Source organism: Metopolophium dirhodum, chromosome 6 (genome assembly GCF_019925205.1).
Source record: "Metopolophium dirhodum isolate CAU chromosome 6, ASM1992520v1, whole genome shotgun sequence".
In the NCBI taxonomy this organism is placed as follows: domain Eukaryota; kingdom Metazoa; phylum Arthropoda; class Insecta; order Hemiptera; family Aphididae; genus Metopolophium; species Metopolophium dirhodum.
The window spans coordinates 14,239,906-14,257,037 of NC_083565.1; the positions used below are offsets into that span (position 1 = coordinate 14,239,906).

At 31.2% G+C, this 17,132-nt stretch overlaps 2 protein-coding genes across 2 annotated transcripts; both read left to right on the forward strand.

Annotated features, from left to right (window-relative positions):
* Positions 1–1,448: 1,448 nt before the first annotated feature.
* Positions 1,449–6,404, forward strand: LOC132947217 (retinol dehydrogenase 12-like). Its single transcript, XM_061017458.1, has 6 exons — positions 1,449–1,879; positions 4,856–5,056; positions 5,115–5,273; positions 5,596–5,715; positions 5,819–6,026; positions 6,110–6,404. Exons 1-6 carry the CDS (start codon positions 1,768–1,770, stop codon positions 6,258–6,260), a joined length of 951 nt encoding a protein of 316 aa, XP_060873441.1. The 5' UTR covers positions 1,449–1,767; the 3' UTR covers positions 6,261–6,404.
* A 3,150-nt stretch (positions 6,405–9,554) lies between these two features.
* On the forward strand, positions 9,555–16,633 carry LOC132946038 (retinol dehydrogenase 11-like). Its single transcript, XM_061015861.1, has 7 exons — positions 9,555–9,981; positions 10,323–10,455; positions 14,303–14,503; positions 14,597–14,755; positions 15,392–15,511; positions 16,027–16,234; positions 16,343–16,633. The coding sequence occupies exons 2-7, from the start codon at positions 10,344–10,346 to the stop codon at positions 16,494–16,496; spliced, it is 954 nt and encodes a 317-aa protein (XP_060871844.1). The 5' UTR covers positions 9,555–9,981; positions 10,323–10,343; the 3' UTR covers positions 16,497–16,633.
* The last annotated feature ends 499 nt before the right edge of the window (positions 16,634–17,132 follow it).

Here is a 17,132-nt window from a genome sequence, read left to right on the forward strand (position 1 = left end):
AATTTTTTATTTTTATACAATACATAGTTATACAAATATACCGAGTCAATATTTATTACTGTGTATTGAATAATATTTTACGTCCAACTTTAATATCAGAATTATATTATCTACTGATAAATAACTAGCAGATTGTCGAAGCAAATCGGAGAGGCTATATATTTTATAGTCTACTGAGTAGGTACTGATAAAATAAAATGAATATTATTTTAAGGTACCTATTGGCTGTATTGTGTTATAATACATTAAACTAAATAATTAATATTACTTTAAATATTATTGTTTATTAATATTATGTTTCATTTCGATTGTAATAAATAATAACCTACTACAGGTAAGTCCGTAGTATTTCTGTTAAAAATGTTTGTTTTGGTAAATTCGTTAGGGATGTGGTGCCAAATCTCCCCCCTGGCTCTGTATGCTATCGGAATATTTATTCCCCCCCCCCTAATATTTAGCAAGATCTCCATTCTCTGGACCTCGTTTTTTTTATTATTTTAATATACACATTATAATGGTAATAGTAAAAATTCGGTACCGATTTCGACGCTCAAGTATCAAATATCTATAAATAGGTACCTAAGTATATAATCCAAACTTTTAGATTTGAACATATCTGTGACGTGTTGGATTATGCTTACTATTCTCTTACACAGTACACGGTCTCTACTCTTTTTACTTGTATTCATGTTGTGTGTCTACACTTTCACGCGTACTATACTCGTGTAATATTATAGTACTGGAATCAAAATAATATTACAAGCGACACGCGACGAAATGACCATAATACAATGCATGAGTATAATATTATTATAATGACTATAATAAAATGACTAATATAACATTATGACTAATACAAAATAGGAAATTGGTTCCCAAAACAGGCGTCGTCGTCTCTAGTCCCGCGCCGACGCCGACGTGGCACAACCGCCGCGCGGTGTTCGTATTATGGGTGGGGTGCCCTTTCTTCGCACGATTCGCACCGGAAAATCGTCTGCCGAGCGTGTATAATAATAGTACAACTATAATATGTATAGGTAGTATAGGTACGTCGTAGAGGACTTACACTGCACCTGTAGACGCTATTCCGCTACCATCTTGTGAGCGCGCGGATCAGTGATCGCAATGCGTATCGACAGTATAATATTATAGTAAAGGAAATGGTCGGCATATTAAACAGACGGTACCTACTTACTGCGTTAGCCGCAAACAACTTTTTTTTACATTTAACCTGTAATTACAATGTCTTGTTTATTATTACTGTATTTTATACATACAATATATATAATATATTATCATAAAATCGTAACGAAATCAAAACGATCGTACACGACGGCACAATGGCGTAAGTACCGGGATACAAAAAAAACGCACCTATTCCGGTCTTGGGGGGGGGGGGGCACTGGATAACCTTGGCGGCGTCGCGGTCGCGGACGCTACACTTTGACGCACCTGGTCGCTCCCACACGCACGCAACACTGGACGGCGACGACGACGTGAAGACGCGTAGGACGATCGCCGCGGTTGTCCGTAAAATTTAGCAGTCAGCAGTTGGGTACTCGATGGGAACAGATCGACGGACGCTAATCGTGTGGGTTCAACCTCCGGTGTAGGCCGCCGCAGATCATAATATTATTATTATTGTCGTTTTCGGCTGCAGCTGCACACAGCGATAAGCCGCGTCAGTAATATTATAAAAATATCGAAGTAGTATACGTATAGTACCTGTCTCTATCATACGTTGTATTGGACTCGCGAGCAGTCGAAATGTTTAGCGGTAAATGCACGAGTGCGGCCAGATTGGACGGCAAGACCGCAATCGTCACCGGTTCGAACACGGGCATCGGCAAAGTCACGGCCAAAGAATTCTACAGAATCGGTATGAAAAACAATATAATTTTGTGTTGTACTTTGTAGTCGTCACAAATCGTAATAATGTTATTATTATAGTAAATCGCGATACCTATGCGCCACCCATGTCCCTCCACCCCTATACCAATCGTTCACAACCCCGGCGACGATATTGACCGCTAACTGTAACTCGAATAACTACTCGTGGGTGCGCGAGTTCGATGTGTTATTTTATTATATATCGACACACCCCGCGCGATTACTGGTAATATCTGCAAATTCGTTACGCAATTTTTTCCTCTTGCCATTTCGCGGACCTTTGGGTCTGATAAACCGACCGCACGCGCGGGAATTCCGTGTGGTGTGCGCGCGATTTATTATGTAATATTGATTTTTCGAGGGCGCTTTCCAGAGAATATAATATTAATATAATATACGTGTATAATAATACAGACATAACACTAACAACACGAATATAATAATATTAGATACCGAAATAAAATCGCATACGAGCCCTTAGGGACCGCCGGACGTTTGTATATTGCAATTTATTCTCCCCTATACACACGCGGGTGACGTTGCCACAGCACACGATTCTCGGACCAGATAACATTATATATTCAGATATTCTAATAATATCCTATTCAGCGATTTAATTTGTGTATTTAATTTCAAATTAAATATTATAATTTATAGCGAAACGAATAAACAATATTCAGTCTTCAGACAATTTATTCCTCGTTTGAATCGCACCGTAAAAATAATATAATATACCTAATTCGTTTGCAATTAATTTAAATAATAAATAATATATAGATACCATCAGGATTTCCCACCTGTAAATGTATAATAATGAAGATAAACAATAGTAAACAAAAGTCAAGCCTGAATACAAGTGGGTGGGAGTGGTTCCTACCTACCCTTTCCTCCTGAAAAAAAGGATTAATGTTGGTACTATATTAATCGTAAATTTTTAAACATTTTTTTAGTCTAAATTTTATTCAAATACAGTAACATCAGTATCTATAAGTTACAACACTTCATTATTACCTATATTATGATAATTATTATTTATTATGTCAAACCACGATAAAAACGATATTATTTTTCGGATCGTTTTATTTAGAATTCAGTAAATTTCTTATCACACTGACTGAAATAAGAGGAATATTAGGTAATTATGACACAACTATTAGATTTTTATTAGTAAATTTTATTTTTTTAGTATTAGTATTGGAAATAAAAAATAATTGTCTTTTAAAGTTTTTAATTTAATTTTTGGTCGTTATTGGTAAGTATTTATGAATCCGGAATAATTGGGAAGTGTTTATTAAATTATTTAATATAAGATTTTTTAATTGCTTATAATATTATGTATTATTAATTACTTATAGACTACCTATAATCACTTCAATGAAAAGTGTACATACCTACCGACTTTTTTAAAAGGTTGGTTGAACACTATAAAGAAATATTTATCGTAATTTGTAGGTATGGAAATATGACATTCTTCCTACATTTGAGTATTTGTCATATATTCATAATTTATTAGATATCTATCCATAATAAATTCTCTGGTTCGGCGCTTGACTTAGTTGCACGTTCAAAACTTTAACAATTCAATTCGTACACAATATAATATAGACTTTTCTAGCCCATCGTCGTATTTGTATAGGTAGTATACCCCATTACCGTTATTGCCAAAACACTATTATGTCTTTATATAGACGTAACTGGCATTAAAAGTTAAATATTTATAACATACAATATCGATTTTTCTGCCATTAGTAATACTGACCATGTTACAATGTTATAACACTATCAACCCGAGAGGGATTTATAATAGGTATCCATATTGCTATTAGGTTTGAAATCGAATGAAAACCATAAAAATAAAATAACAATTTGAAACATTTAAAATAGATCCAAAATATAATTTACATCGGGAGTGGCGGTTTGTATAAAATATTTGATCAGATTGTCTATGTATACCTGTAATACTATACCTTATAATTTTAGAAATTCAAACATATTTTTTTTATCAAGACCCCTACCTGGACCCCCTTCCCAATGCTTTGTAGAACACATAATATATTCTATTTGTATTTTCTATAGTATATATGTATAACAATAATTTCATTATAACGAATTTCATGGTCCCCGCAAGAACCGTTATTCTGTATGCGGTTTACACGCGCACTCGATAGTTCTCACCGGCTCACCGCATCAAAATATTCGATAAAAGGAGTTGCATGTTATGGCCAAGACGAGCCTTATTTACAATCATTAAAATAAATTTATCTGTTAAATATATAAATACACACATATATATGTATGTTTATATAATAATACTAATAATTATTTGATAACGACTGGTTGACTAAAATGTTCTATTATAACATGAAATATAATATACCACGAATCAAAATGTTATTTTACTTGCAATCAGTGGTGTGCCTAAATGGGGGGGGGAGTGAGGGGTTATATCCCCACCCTTCCAATTATATCCCTTTATTTGTGTCTTTGGTACTACCCCCACAATGCATTTAAATGTATTATTACTTATGAAATCCCCCCCATTGGAATTTCCTGGGCCACTGCTTGCAATCAACTGTATAATAAATAATAATTATCTAATAACCGTTTATTTTTAATATTGATAAATTTAATATGAATTTTAGTTAATATATATTTTTTTTTAGTTTTGAAAATTTTCTTATGAGAGTGGTGCCTAATCAAAATAGAGTTAATCAAATAATTAATTTATAAATTATAATACATAATATAACAACTTTTATGGTAAATTATTTTATAATATTATAAACCTATATATAGACATATAGTACAGTAAACTGTATATTAAACATGTTCAGATATATACAAATATACAATGATATAAATACTGTAAACCAATTGAAGTTTATCAAAACAAAAATTTGCTACACTTCGATAAAACCTATTTTGTATAAGTTATTAAATTGATTAATGTAAACTAAAATTTCAGGTGCTAAGGTTATTGTGGCGTGCCGGGACGTTAAAAAAGCGGAACAAGCTGTGACGGAAATAGTGGCGGACGTAAAAGGCGATAATCTAGGACAACTGGTCGTAGAGGAATTGGATTTGGCGTCTTTTGCTTCAATTAAACGCTGTGCAAAAAGCATTTTGCAAAAAGAAAAACATATTCATCTGTTAGTGAACAATGCCGGTCAGTGTGTTTGTGAGAATAGCTTTATAAGGGCCCATTGTAACGTACGATATTGTAGGGGTAATGGCGTGCCCAAAGGGTAAAACCCAAGACGGTTTTGAAACCCAATTTGGAGTGAATCACTTGGGACACTTTCTATTCACATCGCTACTACTGCCAAGAATCCGAAATTCAACGCCAGCTCGCATCGTTAACGTTTCATCGATGGCTCACACAAGTTAGTTTCTACGACTGATAAAAATATTGACATAGATACCTACTGAATGATTATTTAAGTATTAAACGCTCAAAATATTAATGTTTTTGAAAAAAAAATAGTTTACATAATTTGAAGTCATTATAAAATAATATTTTTGAAAACATTAATACGTTTCGAGATAATAAGTGCTCACTGTTAAAATTATCACTCTGTGTATAATATATATATATATATATGTATATTATGTATCTATTATAATATAATATGTATAATAATATAGCTTATATAAGTAATTTAATACATAAATTATCTAAATTATTATTATTTTTTCTTTATGTAGGAGGTGTGATTAATTTTGATGACATAAACTCCGATACAAATTACTCGGCCATGGTAGCTTACGGTCAAAGTAAACTTGCCAATGTGCTGTTTTCTAAGGAACTGGCACAAAGGCTTGAAGGTAAAATGCATACAACTATTAGATTTATATCCCGGACAAACAATAGACGCAATAATAATATTACTAAATAATATTAATAATAATATTACTCACACGCATTTAGGTTCCGGAGTACACGTGTACAGTCTACATCCTGGCCTCGTACTCACTGAATTAGGAAGAACGATCGACCAAGTGTACTTTCCGGGAATGCGATACCTGGCTCGTTTCTTTCTCTATCCGTGGATGAAGACTCCGGAACAAGGAGCTCAGACTACTTTGCATTGTTCGATAGATGAAAAAGCTGGAGAAGAAAACGGTCTCTATTACAGGTTTGATATTTGTGTGATACTCTGCAGATTAGACTCTGCTTATCAATACATTTAAAAATGACATATATTCTGTTACTTTTTAGTGATTGTAAGGTAAAAGAACCGTCGGCGTTAGCCAAAAACCCAGAATTGGCCAAAAAACTTTGGGAAAAAAGTATAGAGATGGTAGGTCTGAAGGATTACGACATGTTCAATTGCGATGACACGCTGCCCGAACCCCTAAAAGACGTCTGAACAAATATTTCTAATTTTTATTAATCTATATTATATTTAATTTTACATCATTTTTATTTTATTTATACTTCGAAGTTTATATACGTCATATATTATGAGCATGTATTTGCATTTTTATAATAAATTAATTTTTCAACTCCAAAATTTTGAATATTTATATAATTTATATATATAAGTTTTACAATGCACCTATTTTTCAATTATACTTTATTTTGTCTAATAGCATCTATTGGAATACTAATAAATAATAATGCTTCAATCTTCAACTTTGAGGGTAGTTTTGGTTGCCATTTAGATCTAGTGGTGGGGTAGAAGTAAAATATTTCCAGTTATTTTCAAAATAATCGATGAAACAAAAAATTAGGTTAATACAGGAAATATTACACAAAACTTGGTTATGTCAATGTCAATTTTGTTTTTTTTGTTCTAATTAAAAAATGAATAACTGTAAAGACTCGAATTTAAAATGTTCACCAAACATTTGTAATAGCAATTTCTATACATGAATAATGCGTTATTTACTATACACCTTCATAGTTCCAAAATGTTTATATTTTATATTCATTTTAAGCTCCACAAAATATTACTATTTATGTATTTCGTAATAGTGACTTCAATATTGCAACAGCATATTGGACATTCTACCTCAAAATCATATTTATGAACTATAATATAATTAATATTTAGGTCGTATAGAAACTTTATTTACTTGGTGATCTAAGTCGAATAATTCCTTCAAAATGATTTATTAGAACATTATGATTTATGACATTTTTATATTTTTAATTATTAAATATTCAACAGATTGCCTATACTTAACCCCTATTAATAAACATTAAACTAAGAATAAAATTCTGTAGCCCATAAGGCCTTAATACTAACTCTTATGTTGAATTAGGTTGTGTGTATTAAACCGAAATATATTTACATGTGTATAACATGAATTTATATAACTGTTTATTTTTAGAATACGTAATATTATAAACGATCTTGATCTAGAAAAAAAAATTACAGGAAAATCACATTATTATTTATGAGTTATGACTGTTTGATGTTTTTCCACATATATTCAGCCGTATTTTCACTATATCTTCTAAAATAAAAATTGATATTTTGTTGTGATTCAAAAATAAAAAACCATTGTTACTTCAATTTGTACAAAATGTTTATTGTATCATTTTCTATACATAATATAATTTTAAAAATTATTTTATTTTTTTTTTGAGCTATTAGTAAAGATTGTCAATTTTTATTTTAAAATCGTCGATAAAAAAATTTTCGTTGGGTCAAAATGTTTTAAAATTGAATACAAGATTCCTCGTAAGTTGATATTATAGTGATTTAAAAATAATGAAGGCATATAGGCACGATTTTTTTTAATAAGTATTTGAAATTGAATTTGACAAAATTCGTAAAAAATCACTAACAATTGCAAATTATTTTATAATTAAAAATGTATACACTTTTTAATTTGTATAGCTGGGGCTTGTAAATAAAATACAGGGTTACATTTAAGTATTTCATATTGGAACCTAAAAAATATCTAAAAAATATATAGACATATTTTTTTTATAGCTATTCTAAGTTAATATTTTAACAGGATTAGATATTTAAACGAAGAATAATTATTTTAGTTATTTTGTTGACATTTAATAATATTATTCATGGATACTTAAAACTTTTAAAGTATATTATTATATTTTCAACACACAATGACATTTTAAAATGTAATGTTTTTGGCAACAATTAATTCATCTTACTGTATTTTATTTAGTATTACTAATATAAAATAAATTTCTTTGATAATAGTAATAGCATTAATATCATAAAATATGCTTAGTAATATCGTTTTTAGTATGGAATGATTCATCATTAAATTCAAATTTAACAATATATTACAGCGACTCAATCGACACCTACTTTACAGCAGCGAGGTACCCACTTACCCACCTTTTTTAAATTATACTCAGAAAATATTTTATCAAAGTTATTTATTTATCTGCGTTAAAGTACAATTTATTAAATGCCTTAGATACGAAATCATGTTTTCAAAATTAACGTTAAAGTCACATAATTTGATGAATCTTAGTGAATGATAATTTTATTTGGTATTCAACACTTAAACAGTTGTATTAAAAAATGTATGATATGAGTGCGTGACCATAATAGATAATAATAGAAGATTTATTATCAATATTGACTTCCGTCTCAGTGTCTCCAAAATGGCCAACACATAGGCTTTGTGGAAAATTTAATTCCGATCTCCAAGTACGAGCCGTATACAGTATATTTTAATATTTTATCATAGATGGTGTTATAATATTATACAAAAAGCAGTAAACATGTCACGTAAGCTTAAATGTGTCTTATGAAATACAGGTAAACAATTTAACGATTGTAAAACAATGAACGTATACAGCAAAAATGTATCAACTATTGGTAATGTATAATAAATCTTATTTGTTGATTTTTTGATGTTGTTACGTTTTTCTCATAATGGTTGTTTTTAAACATTACCATAATTGATAACCGACGTACCTATGTATTATATAATATGATAATATGTAAGTAATTAATGTACTTATTTATCTGTAATTATTATTTACAAACAACTAACAACTTATTGGTTAATATTTATAAATAGATATATTTACCTACTTAAGTAGGTTACACGTATTTTAATTGGTCCTTCACTCCTTCCTTATGCAAGAGATTAAAACCTACTTAATCAGCACTAAAAACCTTCATTATTCTACATTATTCTGATGAAAACCATTGTAAATTGTTATAATAACGCTTACAGGACAGTTAGTATGTACAACGTGTAAATACATAGGTTAGGTCATTACTCATCAGTCATAATGTATGAATTACCAGGCATTGACATTATATTCTCATTACGTTAATAATTTCAGTTCTCTGAGGTAGGTACTATAGACTGAACAGCACAAACTACAAAATATAATAGCGTATAGATTTACGAAGGAATCCGATCAATCGACCATCGATGCGAAAACGCTTCAGCAACTGACCGGTTTAACACCACCTCTTTTATAATATCGTTTAATAAATAATAATGGTGTACACGTGTGACGAAATATTGATAAAAAATATTCTGGCAATAATACAATACTATGATACTGTAATAGAAAAATCCGGAACGAGGTATGTGAACGAATTCGTAAACATAAAATACCGGTCCGTGCGGGGAACCGAACAAACTATGTGCTTGACGGGCGGCGCATGGCTGGTCGGTCCGAGCGGTGCGCACGCACGCACGCGAGCGCGACCATGTCGATCTGTAGAAATATTAAATGATCATTATTCGTGTGTGTTTTCATTATACTTTTGTTCCATGTCAACGACTACGACGACGATTCGGAACGATAATCGACGAATATCAGACGCTCGGTCACCGGATAAGACGCGTTGCGGTACCCTCGGTATACCTGCTTTCTGTGTCGTGGTATATAATATGTCGTAGGTGGTTATAATATTATTATATCATACTGGGGCTACAACACTGACAAATACCTACACCGTCTATCATAGTAGACGACGTACCGTCCTGCTACACGACTGCAACGACTGCAGCTGCTGCAGTCTCGACCGGATACCTTTAGCCACCAGTTGCGTACTTGCGTCCTGCATCGACGGTCATCGTCAAGTCGTGCGCGCACACATACGCAATACACACACACAGCATTATCATAATTATTAGGTAGGTACCTGGAATAATATTTACCTATTATTAAATCGTATAATATATGTAGGTATATAGAAATTATCGCGTAGGAAACCGCATACCGAGTAGCGTACATAAATATATGATAACGATATACCTATAATATTGCATGTGTATTAAATAGCATATTGTACAGAATGTATCGGGGGGATAATCATACGATGTTCTTACACTTAAATTGCATTTATTATATTAATATTATGTTTGTGATACACTTTGTACGTCATATATTATATGAAGGTCGTATACACAAACAACGTACTTACCTATATGTGTAAATATTTTTTTGATGTGTTTGTATATAATATTATATGTAGGTAAACCGCGAAGTGGAAATAATGTTCAGCAGTAAGTGTACGAGTAAGGCCAGGCTGGATGGAAAAACTGCCATCGTCACCGGCTCGAACACGGGCATTGGCAAAGTCACTGCAAAAGAATTCTATAGACTAGGTGAGCACTGAACAAACACCCAACTATAATAATAATAGGTACTTACGTTATATAGATATATGCTGACAAGCATCAATTTTGTGGTTGCCATACATTCCGGTGTGCCCGGGACTGTACCGGGTTTGACTATAAAGCGTCCCGTTTTCCCGATAGACAGTTTCGAGACTGCAAATTGTCCCAGAGTCAAACTTAAATAATTTAATATGTTAAGAGGGCGCCATGACCCCATCCTCATGCGTTGTCTATACTTGTCTCCGTCTTGCAAACGCATAACGTGGCAAATTATACGTTCTGAATAATTCATTTTATTCTGTTATATCTAATTTTAGATGACCTATTACCAAATTTAGAAGTAAGAATGTTATCTATTAAACGACACGGGTTTTTAATATTTTAATTTTAAAACGAGTTCTGAGCATTTTAAAATAGTAAAATCAAACGCAGCGGGAATGGTGTCCTCATGTCGGCAAAATGTTAATTTTGCCTTTTACTAAACATTTCTAGTAGAAAATCCACATTCTTTTGATAAATATTATATAATAATTAAGTCAATTATTTGATTGACTGACGAAATATATTTTTAATTATTTTCCTGGGTTGGTATCGATAATATTATCAAAGAATACATAATATTATGTTGGTTGTTTTCCTGTTCCCAAAGTTGTTCCTTAGTTACGAAAAAATAATTTGTTTGAAACTTAAAAATAGTTGACCTTGGTACGATTTTTTCATTAAAAATTATACAAAAAATGTTTGTCCCGGCTTTCGACATAATATAAAATATAGCAATCCTTCGGCTATTATGGTCACAAATATAGTTGAGAAGGAGGGTGAAGTCCGAAATGTGGCTAATGTACATGTTGGGCATACTAATATTGGACAAAGAAGGCGGGTACTCGACATTTTAAATCATAGTTTCGTATATGAACCAGATGGATATGGATAAAGAAACATAATACATCGAAAGTAGAACAGATACAATCGACTACGGGCTAAAAGCACGGGTCACGGGTGGTTGCCTACCAGAGGCATGCATAACGTACAAAGATAAGATGAACTTCTAACTTACAATAATAATAAGAATGATAAATAATACACTAAAATATAAAAATAATTAGGTATCACGTAGTGACTGTCATCAATAAAATACACAAAATGTTTATTAATTGATATTTTTTATTCTATATTTAACATACCTATTATACCTACTTTACAGTGACTTGTACTGTCCAACACCTATTATTGTCCACCAACTTTTATTCTAAGTGTCAAAAATTCACACTTTAAGATACAACTTACAACCTAGCAAGATGCTATACAATAAACGTGTTATTTTTCTCCTTACTGTAATGTTAACCGAAAAATCGTTTAATTAATCAAACCTTAATTACTAATTTACATTCTAAGCGAAGCGATGAATGTATTGATTTTATAATGATCTATGTTTTTTTTTTATTTTTTTTTTTTTGTGTCTGTCATCACCTTTCAGGACAGTAAAAATGCTTGGATTTTCTTCAACAGTAACTTTTCTGATAGGAAAGTGAATCTAGTTGGTACTTTGAGGGGTCAAAAGTAAACATTTCCTAGTAGTTTTCAAAAGCGACGTGAAAAACAAAAGAAAAATTAAGGAAAAACGGGAATTATTACGCAAAATCTGTTTTCGAAAAAATTGATTTTGGTTTTTGATGCAACTCTATAACAAATGACCGTAGGGACATGCAATTTTGACTGAATGTTTATATTAGAATTTTCTTTACACCATAATATTTTCCAAATATTTTGACTTGTTTTGAGCTGTTAACGTACATTTTCAGTTTCCATTTTTTTTTTAGTTTTTTTTCTATAAAAAACATCAATAACATTTTTTTGTTGGTTAAAAAAGTTTGAAAATTTATTATTTCTCATGGTTATTGTTTCAAATGCAGATGAAAAAAATTAAAAATCCACAGTCACAATTTTTTTTTTATAAGCATTTAAAGTTTATATATTGACAAAATACTTAAAAATGACGAAAATTTGCAAATTATTTTGAGTTAGGAATTCATGAAAAATTTTATTTTTAAATCTAAGATTTGAAAATGTAATACAAGATTCTTCATAAATTTGTCTACCTTTATCAAAAAAAAAAAAAATGTCTACTAGAAAGTCAAATTAAATTTTTATGAGCGTTTGAAATTCATATTTTTACAACATTTGATATTCACTCGATTTCTCATGTAACGATTTTCTTATTTTGTTGTAATTAAAAAACAAATCACTGTAGATACTTGAAAATTTCACTGAATGTTTATATTAGAATTTTCCATACACGATAAAATTTATAAAATAATTTGACTGTTTTTAAGCTGTTTACAGACATTGTCAATATTCAATTTTTTTTTTCTATAAATATTAATAAAATTTTATTTGTTAGGTAAAAAAGCGTGAAAATGTAATGCAAGGCTCCTGATATAATGTTACAATAGCAGTTGAAAAATATTAAAAATACATAGGCACAATTTTTTTTTATAAGCATTTAAAGTCAAAATTTTGACAAAATTTAATAATTATTTTGTAGTTGAAAATTTATAAAATGTTCAACTTTTATAGCTAAGGATTGAAAATTTAAAACAAGGTTCCACGTAAATAGGTTATATATAAATTACTTTATTCACAATAATATTATCATCAAATATACTTGGTAATATCATAGGCTGACTGACCGTTTTCGCTCAGAATCGTTTTTTTTGTACAATGATATTATATCATTGAATTCAAATTTAACACCATCCATTATAGTGACCCATTTGTCACCTAATGTACAACAGAGCGACATTCACTTACCCACCTTTTTATTCAAGATATACTATGCCAGAGTTAGAGATCAACTAATAATTACGTGACCTGCAGGTGCAAGACGTGTATTACACTATAACCATTGTATCGAAGTTAAAAGTTGTATATTGTGTACATACAATGTGGTCCGTGAAGAAGTGACCGGCCGGCACCATATGATAGTATACCTTAAGTTATGAAAAAAACGTCTTTAAAGGGTGGGTCCAACTTTTTATTTTAGTTATGGGCAGTTAAAAAATTTTTTTTAAACAAACTGAACCTACCGCACATTTTCTGATGTACCTATTTTCAAAACTTTTCAACATTTTTTTCGTAATTTTTTTTTTATTTTAAAACTATTTTACTGTGGTATCAATTAACACACACAATCAAATCAGAAATGTACAAATTATTTTTATTAAATTAAAAAAAGTAGAATTGTAAAATAATAAAATAAAAATAAAAACTATGAAGTCATAATAGGTAAATACGGCGTTATTTGGAGTTCATGCCGGCTAGTCACTTCTTCACGCGACATATTGAGCGTATATATACCTACTATATACTATATACTTATAAGTTATAGTATGTACTTAAATAGTGTTATAATGGTAATATTATACAAATATAAAATGGGGATGTAAATATTTATGTCAGCATTATATGTTTAGTTGTTGTCGTACCTTCATACTAGTAACCATCAAGCTAAGTTAATTTATATTTGTATTAAATTATCGCACTTCATCAAATACAAACAATAATTATAAACAATTTCTATACTAATGAATTTAAGAACTTACTTAGCCCCTTTTTGATATCACAACTTTTCTAAATTGAGTTTTTTTTTCTTAGTGAGGTTTTTTACATGTTGTGTTTTTACTTTTTGTTGAGATACATATAACTATATAAAACAAACTAATAAAAACTGCATTATTCGTGAACATAATAAACAAAGTAAAAAATATAGTAAAATTATAATCATAATATGTACCTAGTTTTTCATTTATATTAATATTTAAAACGACGATTTCAGGTGCGAGGGTCATATTGGCGTGCAGGGACGTTAAAAAAGCAGAACAAGCTGTGGAGGAAATCGTGGCTGAAGTACAGGGCGACGGTGTCGGGCAACTGGTCATAGAGGCATTAGATTTGGCATCTTTCGCTTCTATTAAACTCTGTGCGAAAAGTATTTTACAAAAAGAAAAACATATTCACCTGTTGGTGAACAATGCCGGTCAGTTCAATGCACGATGCGTGTTTCACAGTGTTATACTGTTATATAAATCGTATAATAGGACTTACGAAATGTAACTTGAATGAATTGTAGGTGTTATGACGTGCCCTAAGGGTAAGACCCAAGACGGTTTTGAAACCCAGTTCGGCATCAATCACTTGGGACACTTTCTGTTCACAATGCTTCTGTTGCCAAGAATCCGACGTTCAACTCCAGCTCGCATTGTAAACGTAGCGTCTCTGGCACATGTATGTAAGTTACACGACACTCTCGATACAATATCGTATAGTAACCTTAACAGATCCAACTTATCCGAAGATAATATTTCAATAAGGATTTTAGAGGGAGGAGTGACCGGGTGACTTATATTTTTTAATCAAGCTATATACTTAACATTCAAAAGTCAAATAAATTCATATAACCGCACGCCCACGCCCCCTAAAAATGTTTTAAACAATTTTGTTCCTTTTAACATATTTCATATTGTGCAATGAAAAATAATACCTATGTTAAATATGTAAACTATGGTAACAATTAATAATCAAACATAATAGGTATTATTAGCAAAAAATCAAAATTGAGTTCAACTTAATTGTATAATATATTATGCTTTAAAAAATAAAATAATTACATTTACCAGATGAGACGGGTTGAGCCAGAGATAAACCCTATACTTACCAAAAATAGATCAAAATAGAATCCAATTTGAAAGTAACAACAAGATAGTTTTGATATTCCATGGTATAAAATATAGTGCATGTACCTAATTTAGGTACTCCACACTCGTAAAGAAATACAAATTGACTTTTTCGGTGGGCTAGAGATTTTTTAAATAGGGTTAAGCTTGTGTGAACGGATCACTAAATAGTAATTATTTTTTTCCTTTAGTCGGGTCAATCAATTTCAAAGACATCAACCACGATGCAAGTTATTCACCCTCCACAGCTTACAGTCAAAGTAAGCTGGCCAACGTGTTGTTTTCAAAAGAACTGTCGCGAAAACTCGAAGGTAATTAAACTTGCATACAATCTCTTACTATCATAATGCATTATACATATAACATATTACCAGTGGCGTAACTGGATAAAAATCTAGGGAGGGCAAAAAAATTAACCTCATGTTCGGCCGTTCCTGTAGTCATAATCGCGATTTCAAGATAACGTGTTCACAAATCACGAAAATGCGGTTATTGCAATAACAGTAACACTGACAATACCTACGTCAACATAATATTATTCAACAAGAGAAACCTAAAATAAATATAAACTTTTATAAAGTATAATTTGAGGAAAAAAATATTTTAATATTATAATATTATGTTAACAGTCTGTTAAGAATACTTTTTAAATGTGGAAAAATGATACTTTTGCCCCCACAAACATTTCTGGGGAGGGGCAAGTACCCCCCTTGCCCCCGCAATCACGCCACTGCATATTACAATATGTCCGAGAACAGTGGTCAGATAATTTCCATATTATACGATATACCTACGTGACGTACAATCAATTTATTTATTATAATAGGGACCGGAGTTCACGTGTACAGCTTACATCCCGGTATCGTACGCACCGAATTGACCAGAACACTCGACCAAGTATACTTTCCAGGTATGTGGTTCTTGGGTCGTATCTTCCTCTATCCGTGGGTCAAGAATCCGAAGCAAGGAGCTCAGACAACTTTATACTGTTCGATAGACGAGAAATCCGGGACGGAAACTGGACTTTATTACAGGTATTTAATTAAGGTTGTCGCAGGACTTAAGAGAAATTTAAATCTTTGTACTTATATGATTTGTACATTTATAAATATAATATACAACTTTGTATTATTTTTTTTTAGCGATTGCAAGGTGAAAGAACCGTCCGCGGCAGCCAGAAACCCAGAATTGGCGAAAAAACTTTGGGAAACAAGCATAGAAATGGTCGGCTTAAAGGATTACGACATGTTCAACTGCAGCGGAGACGCGCTTCCTGAACCTTTAAAAGACATCTGAACGAAAATTGCTTGTCGTTTTTAAAAATAATAATATGAATAGTTTCGTTTTGTTTTTTTTTTTATTGGTTTTTTAAACATAATTTTTAATCCATTTATATTTTTATAATAAAGAAACTGTTTTTATCGAACATATTATACCTATTGTATATTATTGCAACAACGGAGTTCTATTTGAAAACACGTTCGTCGATCACGAGCTTACAATATAGGTTATAGCCTTATAGATAGTTATCTCCTCTCCCCCTCAGCGGTATTGAGGATAACAGGGGGACTGCCGTTGCCATCGTTTATTTTGAAAACAAAACAACAATAAAAAGTTTTTAATATACGCAGCGAGGTACACATCTGGCCTTCGACCTACAGATAATAATTATTTTACAATTAACAAACAATTAGCGATTAGTCCCGTCTTCTTCGTTCATTCTTCAAATATACAAAGTAGTTACCTATCTAGCTTTTGGTATCTGCATGAGCATCGAACATTTGAAAGTAGGTAAATACTTTACGCGAAGCCGCGTACAGGCTTGGTGCGGACATTATTATTTATTTTACCACATAATATATACATTTCTTACAAGACAATGGTATAGGTACTTAAATTAATAATTATTATAAAAGTATTAAAATAACTAAT

Excerpts from the sequence above, each read along its gene's own strand:
- LOC132947217 (XM_061017458.1), top strand. The coding sequence starts at position 1,768 with ATGTTTAGCGGTAAATGCACGAGTGCGGCCAGATTGGACGGCAAGACC. Across the intron at positions 1,880-4,855 it reads CAAAGAATTCTACAGAATCG|GTGCTAAGGTTATTGTGGCG; the intron begins GTATGAAAAACA and ends CTAAAATTTCAG. Across the intron at positions 5,274-5,595 it reads TTCATCGATGGCTCACACAA|GAGGTGTGATTAATTTTGAT; the intron begins GTTAGTTTCTAC and ends TTCTTTATGTAG.
- LOC132946038 (XM_061015861.1), top strand. The coding sequence starts at position 10,344 with ATGTTCAGCAGTAAGTGTACGAGTAAGGCCAGGCTGGATGGAAAAACT. Across the intron at positions 10,456-14,302 it reads AAAAGAATTCTATAGACTAG|GTGCGAGGGTCATATTGGCG; the intron begins GTGAGCACTGAA and ends CGACGATTTCAG. Across the intron at positions 15,512-16,026 it reads ACTGTCGCGAAAACTCGAAG|GGACCGGAGTTCACGTGTAC; the intron begins GTAATTAAACTT and ends TTATTATAATAG.